The sequence below is a fragment of the Delphinapterus leucas genome, chromosome X, assembly GCF_059928025.1.
Source record: "Delphinapterus leucas isolate spDelLeu-1000000601 "Yukka" chromosome X, BTC_Dleu_Yukka2, whole genome shotgun sequence".
Lineage (NCBI taxonomy): Eukaryota > Metazoa > Chordata > Mammalia > Artiodactyla > Monodontidae > Delphinapterus > Delphinapterus leucas.
Genome location: NC_143150.1, coordinates 29,860,060 through 29,869,890, shown reverse-complemented (window position 1 = coordinate 29,869,890; position 9,831 = coordinate 29,860,060). Strand labels below are relative to the sequence as shown.

Here is a 9,831-nt window from a genome sequence, read left to right as displayed (position 1 = left end):
CCACAACTAAATCAATTAATTAATTAATTAAAAAAAGAGAGAACGCAGTTCCACTTAGGGTCAGGCTGAGGCACAAGTCCTGTCCCACTGCTCCTGGGTCTCAAGCGACGGCTTTGGACATGCAGCTGCAGGTGGCCTCATCAGTGACCATAGTTCAAGTGCAGCTGTCGGCCCGCCAGTGTGGTGAATGAGGTGCTCCTACAGAGGGTGAGCGGTGAGAACAGTGCCATTCCCTACTCGTTATGCCTGAGTTTTCATGATGTGCCCGATTCTCCAGATTCTTTCCCTAGTGCCTTAAGCCCCAGCTACCTACCTACCAACCACGCATGCGCACACACACACCATTTGCCGCCTCATGAACCTGGGTGAGGCCTTCCCGCAACTCCCCAGGCAACTCATTCCTCCTTCACCCTTTGTAAACACACGTTAATGCATCGATTAGTTTTCTCCGAGGGTTTGCCACCCACCCTCCCTCCCTCCGTTCCCAGACGGGCATATCTGATGTGCACAGGTACAGATGCACGGCACGCTCTCTTGACTGCAATACCTGTGAGGGTCATACTTGCCTCTGGCTCCCCAAATACCCAACGTTTTGTATAAGCAGGGGCTTCATGTTTGCTTCTCTGGGCTAAAACACCCTCAGGGAAGGGTAAATGGTTAATATTTCACCCTGTTCTTTCCAAGAAAATCTACTTCCTGTTCAATCTGGTTCTCATTGCCATTCCTGCTGACAGCAGCTACCTGCCATGTTAAGTACTCAAACTGTTAGTTGCTATCAGCAGGAATGAGAATTGTGGGACTTTTTTTTTTTACCCTAGCCAATGAAAGCACCAATTCCTAACCACTGGACTGCCAGGGAATTCCCCTTTCTTCTCTTTTATTTATTTATTTATTTATTTTTGCGGTACGCGGGTCTCTCACTGTTGTGGCCTCTCCCGTTGCGGAGCACAGGCTCCGGATGCGCAGGCTCAGCGGCCATGGCTCACGGGCCCAGCCGCTCCGCGGCATGTGGGATCTTCCCGGACCGGGGCACGAACCCGTGTCGCCTGCATTGGCAGGCGGACTCTCAACCACTGCGCCACCAGGGAAGCCCTTCTCTTTTTTAAATTTTATTTTCTTGTTTGAGAATTGTTTAACTTTTTTTCATCTGTAAAATGGGAGAATTATCTGCTAGGGCTGATCCTTGACCGACATTATCATTCAATCCTTACAAACCCGAAGTAGGTATGATTCTGGATAAGTCTCCTGATGTTTCCACAGCTGGTTCAGTAGCAGAGGTGGGATTCACCTGGAGGTGAGTCTAAGGCCCAGGATTTTAGTCCTCAAGTCACCCTACCTCCTTTCTTTCCAAGACCTCGAGGGGTTACTCTACTCCAAATTCAAATCCTGGAACTAGAAGGGAACTGGCATCTCTCCAAAGGCTGACACTAAGCACCAACTCCATGCCAGCTCTGCCTGATGTCCCCCCTGACGACCTGCCCCTTCCCACTGTCTTCGGTCCCTGTGTCTTATTTTTGCTTTATCCAGCATACAGCCCACGTCTGCTGGGGAGGGGTCCACACCAAGACTTTAATCCTGCTTACTCCCCATTCCTCTTCCCCGTTTCCTAGTTAGGCACTGAGTCAACTGCTTCAGTGCATTATTAACTTCATCCTCAAAGCCCTCTGAGGGAGGTCCCATATTGCAGATGACACTGAGGCTTACAGCTGGTGCATGAAGAGCCGGATTTGAATGCAGACTATGCAGTCTTGTCACTCCAGACTGCTAACTCTTGGCCACCACTCTGCTGCTGCCTGCTTCTCAGTAGGCCATCGAGGGATGGCCAGCATCACCACGGAGTTGACTGTCTTTTAAAAGCTGATCTTATGCTGCACCTCTTATAGGTAAATATAAGTCCTAAATATCTCAAAGCTCCCATTCCTCCCTTCAGGAAGCAGCAATCTAGTCCACCGAGGAAACAAATACCGGCACTACTGCACGAGGCAGTGAGGAACCACTGGATCCAGGACCTGTGTCCAACCCCAGGCTCAAAAGAAACCCCTTTTACACGGCCAACCAACCCTGGTGTCCATCATTTTCCCTTTCAATTTTAATCCTCCTTATTCAAGGTCTATAGAGAAAGCTCCCTCTGCCGTGTGACCTTGGCCTTGTCATAACCTCCCTGGCTCAGCGAGGAGCCTACCTACTCTGAATGGTGAGGGTGAGGTATTCCTAATACTCCAAAATGGTTAGAAATTTCCATCACATGACTGTCAATTAATTGTATCAAGTCCCTCTGCCTTGGACTTGAATAACATTTTTAGCACATTAACATTTACCAACTGCTGTTCACACAATGGCAGCTGTCTTTGAATATGAAGGAAACACTGATGCAATAAGAGAAAATATTTGAAATCTAGGAGCTTGTAAAGGAAGTGGAAGTGTTTTTCCAAGATCTGTTGGCAGCTCCCACGTTCTTGGGCTGGTGGGTATTCTGCAGCCCACCCTTCAAAATTCTGGTGAGCACAGTGGTCCTTCTTAAGGACCATGGTCATGAGCCTCCTAGTTTGGTTACAGGTCAGGGGCCCCTCGGTTGTGCAAGGGGTGCAACCACCATTTGCTGCACTCTGACAGCTCCTGTCACTTGCTTTATCGGCTCTGTCCAGTGCAGGCTCCCTACAAGCTGGGTAGGGAGTTGGCACTAAACCTGATCCCCCTTCCTCTGCGGCAGTTCCAGCCTAATTCCACAGGTAACTAGCTGGGGCACTCTGGCTTCCTCCCATCTTTCCCAGACATTAGATATGGCCTGTGTATTGGCCCATTACTAGCCTAACATACATCTGTCTATCCATCAGTTAAACTCAAGTACCTAAGAATAGTGCCTGGCCTGTAAATTCGAATGTATTACATGTCAAAAATACTCTTGATTTCTTTCAACCATTTAAAAATGCAGGGACGGGCTTCCGTGGTGGCGCAGTGGTTGAGTCCGCCTGCCGATGCAGGGGACACAGGTTCGTGCCCCGGTCCGGGAAGATCCCACATGCCGTGGAGTGGCTGGGCCCGTGAGCCATGGCCGCTGAGCCTGCGCTCCGCAACGGGAGAGGCCACAACAGTGAGAGGCCCACATACTGCAATAAATAAATAAATAAATAAATAATAAAAATGGAGGGACTTCCCTGGTGGCGCGGTAGTGGTTAAGAATTGGCCTGCCAATGCAGGTGACACAGGTTCGAGCCCTGGTCCGGGAGGATCCCACATGCCACGGAGCAACTAAGCCCGTGCACCACAACTACTGAGCCTGCAAGCCACAACTACTGAGCTCGTGCGCAGCAACAGAGACCCAACGCAGCCAAAAATAAATACATAAATTTATTTTAAAATAAATTTTAAAATGCATAACTTTAGTTCACAGGCCATACGAAAACAGTCAGCAGACCAGTTTGCCAATCCCTGGCTCACATGATCCCTATTCTGAGGACTGGCACCACAGAATAGTGTATGAAGATTCTTTTTATGGGACTTCCCTGGCAGTCCAGTGGTTAAGACTGCACAAGTTCGATCCTTGGTCAGGGAACTAAGACCCTGCCTGCATCGTGGCATGCCCCCCACCCACAAAAGCCTTTTATTTTAAGAAGGTGCTACCCTCAGGTATGAGGATGACACATACATGCACTTCCCATAACAGTAGGTATAAGAGCTGCTAGTTACAGGGAGCTATTAAACAACAAAATCTAAAAAAACCAGTTCCTTACTTTTACTAGACATACTTCTAAGTACCTGGTAACTAGAGAACATTTCTATCATTGGACAGTCCTGTGTTACATCTGATAGGAGGAGTATTTATTCAGTACATCATCACAAACCAGAATAATACAATAACAGTTCCAACAAAAGGTTCACATGTTTATTACTGAGCTACACAGTGAGCAGTGGTGAGGAAAGCTCAAGAGGAGAGAGCATCAAACACAGGCAGCTGTTCCAGACACTAGTGATGTTCTGATAATGTGTGTGAATTCATATGTGAGGCTCATTATAGACCCAGCTTGGTTCTTCTCCAATGTCTTCTCTTAGAGTTGTACCTACACAGAAGGAAATCACAAATTACAAAGGCAGTCTGACCTCAATTTAGCTGCTCTTACTGACCACAAACTTTGCCTTAAAGTACCATAAAAATCTTTGAAAGAAAAAGGGTTCCACTTTCCCTACCGTTAACAAGTTTGGAGCTCTTTTTGGAGAGTAAAAAACGATTTGCTAGGTGTGTTAAAGAACTAGTCAAAGCAATTTTTTACCTCTCAAAATGATTCCAGGCTAAGGAAAACACACACTGGTTCCTTATAGGAACTAAGTAGTGGAGAAGCTCTCTCCTCTCCCCAAGTGTACGCTCATTCACTTTTGATTCAACAGACCTGGGGTAGACCCAGAGACGTATAACCTCCCCTTCTAAATTATATCAAAACCAGTAATTCTACATAATAGGTCACACATACAAAAAAGCTCTTGCATAATTTTAATACTACATTAACACCCTCAGTCACTTCAATACCACAGCCAAGTTATTTGCAGAGCTAAGGCCATCTCAGAAATGTTCATGTCAATCTGTCATGATTTTACCCCCATAAAAGGCAAAATCAAAAATGATCAACACAGATTTTCTTTCAGCAGGATTATGTCAGTACTTCCACAAAACGGAACACTGTAATTGCAACCTGCTTTCAATACATTTTAAAAGTTAGACAACACACACACAAAAAGCCAGACCACAGAGCAAGAGACCAGCATCTGATAACTGCAGGTACCCTCTATTGAGCTAGGCACTGAGCTTTATATATATTTCTTTCATTCCTCACAACTATAAAGGCAGGTCCTACCATCATTGGATGAGGACACGATAAACCAAAGGTTGCAATTAATTGGCCTATAAAGCTACAGTGGGTGGTGATTTCTGGCTCAGACTGAAGACAACAAGGAAATTAACAAATATTGGAGGAGTGTCTGCCCCTAAGCTCAGCTGTGGGCTGACTGTGTCCAGAAACCCAGAAGAAGCACATTAAAAAAAAAACCCCAAAAGAATTTCAGAATGGTGGCTCAGGACGAATTAAACTGCATATAACTTTCAATTGTGCATTTACACCCCCAAAGTAATCCTAAGTTCAACAAAACACAAGGGTGGGGAGTGTTTGCCTTTACCTGATTTTATTACCAGTTTTCATTCGAATCCATTGGGGAATGGGACGATTCTGCTTTTGTTTCTTGGCCAGAAATCGCTTGATCCTGAAAGTCTTGTGAGAAGACTGGGAAGGAAATGCAATCAATTTAACAGCAATACCAGAGCTTGCTCCAATGATTCAAAGTCAAGAACTCCCTAAATCCAACAAATATTCAAATTCTTAACATATACCAAGAACAACCCTCTCGATGCTAAACCCATCACTGCCCTTTGCTTTGTTCCTCACTTCTCCGGAGGCAGATACCATAATTCCCACTGTTCAAAGAAAAATCAGTAGTCAGGGAGGTAGGTAACCTGCCCCAAAGCAGAGTATTAATGTGCAGATTTGGCTGGGATTCAAACCCAGGTCCTCTCTGCTCCAAGGCTAGGGCGTGTTCCAGTCTTCCCTGCTGTCAACCCAGGACTGAGAGGACTATAGTCAGAGATGGCGGGGACTAAAGCACGTGGTTTTCAGTAACAATCCCTTGCAAGTCAGTGAGTCTCAGCGCACTATTTTATACACCAGAGTACTGGGACTTCCCTGGTGGTCGAGTGGTTAGGATCCCACGCTTCCACTGCTGGGGGCCCCGGTTCGATCCCTGGTCGGGAATCCAAAAAGCCACACGGAGCGGCAAAAAAAAGAAAAAAAGATTTACACAAAGTCCCTGACTTTCGGTAAATCTGTTCTAGCCCTCTGACCATTTTGGTATTAATTCTAACTCTATTTAAAACGTCACTTTCCCAAGGATGACTTTCCCAGCTTCCCGTCACATTCAGGGCACATCACCCCTTGATCCAGGCGTTTCTACGAGGTGACGTTCAAGTCCCTGAACAAAGGGCTAAAAAGTCCTGTAATCTCATAGCGTGGAAGGATCCTGGCCCCCAAGTAAAAACAGTCTTCGAAAACCAGCAGCCTACATTGCCTTTTCGATGCCAGGAACATCCCGCGTGTCGCAGGCAGCCCGAAGTCAGGCCACGATTTCTGGGGTACCCCCTCGACTTCTCTTCTTGCCCCCGAAACAGAGTTCGCTCCGGGAAAAACGGGAATCCCTGCCCGCCTGAGCAGTGGCCTGGAGCACAGAGCGCCCCTTCGGACCTCGCGGGGCCGGCGCAGCCCGCCCCTCCCCAGGTGCTCGCTCGCTTCCCAGCAGGCCCTCGGACTGGAGCCGTGGCCCAACTCCATCTCCTCTGGAAAAGGCCTTAAAAAGGGTCCCGCACATCGGCGCAGCCCGCGGCATCGGCGAGCTCGCGGGGACCTCAGATCTCGGAAAGCCACCACAGGCCCGATGGTAATGGATGGACTTACCATGGCGATGATCAAATACAGCCGCAGATAGGATGGAGGACAAGAGAAAAGAGGGAGAATCAAGCGGAAGTACGTGTTTTAGAGGGCGCCGCCGGGGGCCGGGCTTGAGGAGGACACGCCAAGAGCCAACCATCGCCCCCTGGCGGCCGCTCTCTGCGCAAGCTACCGTGAGGCCGTGGGAAACAGCGCTCATTCGTGCGAAATGGAATTCCCTTTGCTTCAGTTCCGTAATTGGGTTTTTCAGGACCCCGTTAGTGTGCCAGGGGCACCCTGTGTCATGGGTGAGACACACAGTTCGTGATAACTGCCAAGGCAGAAACCCTTCCGAAGGCGGGAGGAGCGGAGTGGGCGGGGCTATTCCCAAGGAGGGCGGGGAAGAGGTTATGTCCCGGCGCAAGGGACTTCGGTCCTGCGTTTGGGAGGGAGCGCGCCTAGGGGTGGGGGCTGGGAACGCCCCGCCGGAGTGGACTAGCGGGTTGGCCCCCGGCTCTTGCTCGGCGGTTGTGTCCACTAGCCTGGGCCGTGCGGGATGGGAATGTACAGTGGTGTTGGCCATGGGGCGTTAGACTAGGCAAGAGGCTGCCAATCAAGGGTTTTTTTTTTCCTTTCCAGTTATATTGAGATATAATTGACATACAGCACTGTATAACCAATCAAGGTTTTACACAACGTAGAGTACTAAGGATCACGGCCCCAATCAAGGTTTTAAACTGAGAAAGTTCTGGACAGAACATTCCCTTGGCTGCTAGGAAGCTCAGACTGACTTTGTAACCCACCTTTGGCAAAATGTACAGGAATTAATGGCACACGTTTTGGATGTTAATGTTCCCCGTTTTCATCCTTTTCTTCTCCCCATTTAGAAATAAAGATCTCTACAGTCACTTCAAGCATTTTTGCACCAATAGATTAAGGTAAGGGTTTTTAACCTGGGGTCCACAAGGGTCAATGTATAGAATTCACAGGGTACGAACGTGGATGGAAAAAAAACCACAACTTCGTTTTCATCAAACTCTGAAATGTAGCGCTTTCTTTATTTACAAATGTAGACAACAAACTACAGTGACATTAGCAGTACCTGTGACTTGGTCACCAAGAGAAATCAAAGATGGTTTCATATCACACTGCAGTTGATGCAGATGTCTCGAAATATCATTTATGTACTCATCACTTCTTTGAAATTGCAGTAGACCCACAAGAACTCTGTTAATCCTGTATGTTGCTATAGTACACATTTCTTTTAGAAAATATTTTGATAGCTGTATTGCAGTGTGATTGGTTTTCTTTATCATCCTGTGTACTTTGTTTTATGCATTTAAAAACATCCTGAGAAGGACTTCCCTGGTGGCGCAGTGGTTAAGAATCTGCCTGCCAATGCAGGGGACACGGGTTCGAGCCCTGGTCCTGGAAGATCCCCCATGCCACGGAGCAACAAAGCCCGTGCGCCACAACTACTGAGCCTGCACTCTGGAGCCCACAGGCCACAGCTACTGAAGCTCGCGCGCCTAGAGCCCGTGCTCCGTAACAAGACAAGCCACCGCAATGAGAAGCCTGCGCACCGCAACGAAGAGTAGACCCCGCTCGCCGCAACTAGAGAAAGCCTGCCTGCAGCAACGAAGACCCAGTGCAGCCAAAAATAAATAAATAAAATTTATTTTAAAAAACACAAAACGATTCTGAGGGACTTCCTTGACGATCCAGTGGTTAAGAATTGCCTTCCAATTCAGGGAACGCGGGCTCGATCCCTGGTTGGGGAACTAAGATCCCACATGCTCCGGGGCAACTAAGCCTGCGTATCACAACTACTGAGCATGTGAGCCACAACTAGAGAGCCGCGTGCCAAAACAAAGGATCCCGCATGTCACAACAAAGATCCCGCATGCCGCAACTAAGACCCGACGTAGCCAAAAATAAAATAAAATATATTTTTTTAATTCTGAAAATAAGTCCAGAAACTTTCTCAGACTGCCAAATGGTTCTATGGCACAATAATGGTTTCGAATTCCTGGATTGGGGTAGTGACAGATGGTAGAACAAACAAACTAAGTAGGAGGCTTTGGAAATAGTCTAAACAAGAAGTGATGGTGGGGGGCTCCCATGGTGGCACAGTGGTTGAGAGTCTGCCTGCCAGTGCAGGGGACACGGGTTCTGGGAGGATCCCGCATGCCGCGGAGCGACTGGGCCCGTGAGCCACAACTACTGAGCCTGCGCGTCTGGAGCCTGTGCTCCGCAACAAGAGAGGCCCGTGCACCACGATGAAGCGTGGCCCCCGCTCTCCGCAACTAGAGAAAGCCCTCGCACAGAAACGAAGACCCAACACAGCCAAAAATAAATAAATAAATAAATAAATTTTTAAAAAAAAGAGTTAGATAAATAAATAAATTTATTAAAAAAAAAAAGAAGTGATGGTGGCACAAAGTAAGGTAGTCACCATGATGTTGAATAAGAAGAAACAAGATCAAGAGGTGATTGTGGTGCCTGCTTTGGCAGCACATATACTAAAATTGGAACGATACAGAGAAGATTAGCATGGCCCCTGTGCAAGGATGACACGCAAATTGGTGCAGCGTTCCATATTTTTTTGAATGTTCTCAATAAATGGTTACATATGTGGAAAAAAAAAAGGTGATTGTGACATAAAGTTAACAGGTCTTAGTCCCAGGTCTCTGCCTTGGGCAACTGGATGCTGGTGCCTTAGATCTAGAGAGGGAATACAGAAACCATAGGAAGCTTGAGCCCAATTTAGTAATTACCGGGGTTTTGTTTGTTTGCTTTTTGGCCACGCCATGTGGCTTTCAGGATCTTAGTTCCCCGACCAGGGATCAAACCCGTGCCACCTGCAGTGGAAGCACGGAGTCCCAACCACTGGATCGCCAGGGAATTCCCGAATAATTACCAGTTTTTAACAGCAACAGTTTAGTTACTTTAATCCCACCCAGTTTTTAGATTCAGACCCTCATCCAAATTTACATTTAATTCAAGTGAGACCTTGGGCTTCTTACCTTGGATTTTTATTATTTACTTAAGAGCCAGTATTTTCTTTTTGGTGACCAGAAGGAAGGAGCAACAAATAAGCCTTTAGTAGATGAATTATCATTGTCATCATCATCGTCATCATAGCTACCATTTCCTCAGGTTTAGAGTGGGACTGACACTGTGCTAAGAGCTTATATAAATCATCCTTTTAATTCTTACAGCTTTATAGGACACTTGTTGTTCTTTCCTTCTGCATTGCATGGCACCCCTTCTGAGTTTCTTTTGCTGATCCTTCCTTATCTCACTTACTTTTTAACATTGGAGAGCCCTGAGGTTCAGATTTGGACCTCTTCTCTTTTCTATATAC

At 47.1% G+C, this 9,831-nt stretch overlaps 1 protein-coding gene and 2 non-coding genes across 3 annotated transcripts; 1 reads left to right on the top strand and 2 right to left on the bottom strand.

Moving 5' to 3' along the window:
* Positions 1-3,861: 3,861 nt before the first annotated feature.
* Positions 3,862-6,755, bottom strand: RPL39 (ribosomal protein L39). Its single transcript, XM_022562980.3, has 3 exons — positions 6,492-6,755; positions 5,167-5,270; positions 3,862-4,058 (listed from the first exon to the last, which is right to left on the bottom strand). The coding sequence occupies exons 1-3, from the start codon at positions 6,492-6,494 to the stop codon at positions 4,010-4,012; spliced, it is 156 nt and encodes a 51-aa protein (XP_022418688.1). The 5' UTR covers positions 6,495-6,755; the 3' UTR covers positions 3,862-4,009.
* On the bottom strand, positions 4,560-4,692 carry LOC115801577 (small nucleolar RNA SNORA69). The gene has a single exon (XR_004021885.1). It is a non-coding gene; the product is annotated as a small nucleolar RNA SNORA69 (small nucleolar RNA).
* Positions 6,756-8,962: 2,207 nt separating the features above from the next.
* LOC115801583 (U6 spliceosomal RNA) lies at positions 8,963-9,069 on the top strand. Its single transcript, XR_004021890.1, has one exon. It is a non-coding gene; the product is annotated as a U6 spliceosomal RNA (small nuclear RNA).
* The last annotated feature ends 762 nt before the right edge of the window (positions 9,070-9,831 follow it).

What these genes read in the sequence shown, in the direction of transcription:
- RPL39 (XM_022562980.3), bottom strand. An exon ending in AAAACTGGTAATAAAATCAG is followed by an intron (nt 4,059 to 5,166) that starts GTAAAGGCAAAC and finishes CCTTCTGTGTAG; the next exon opens with GTACAACTCTAAGAGAAGAC.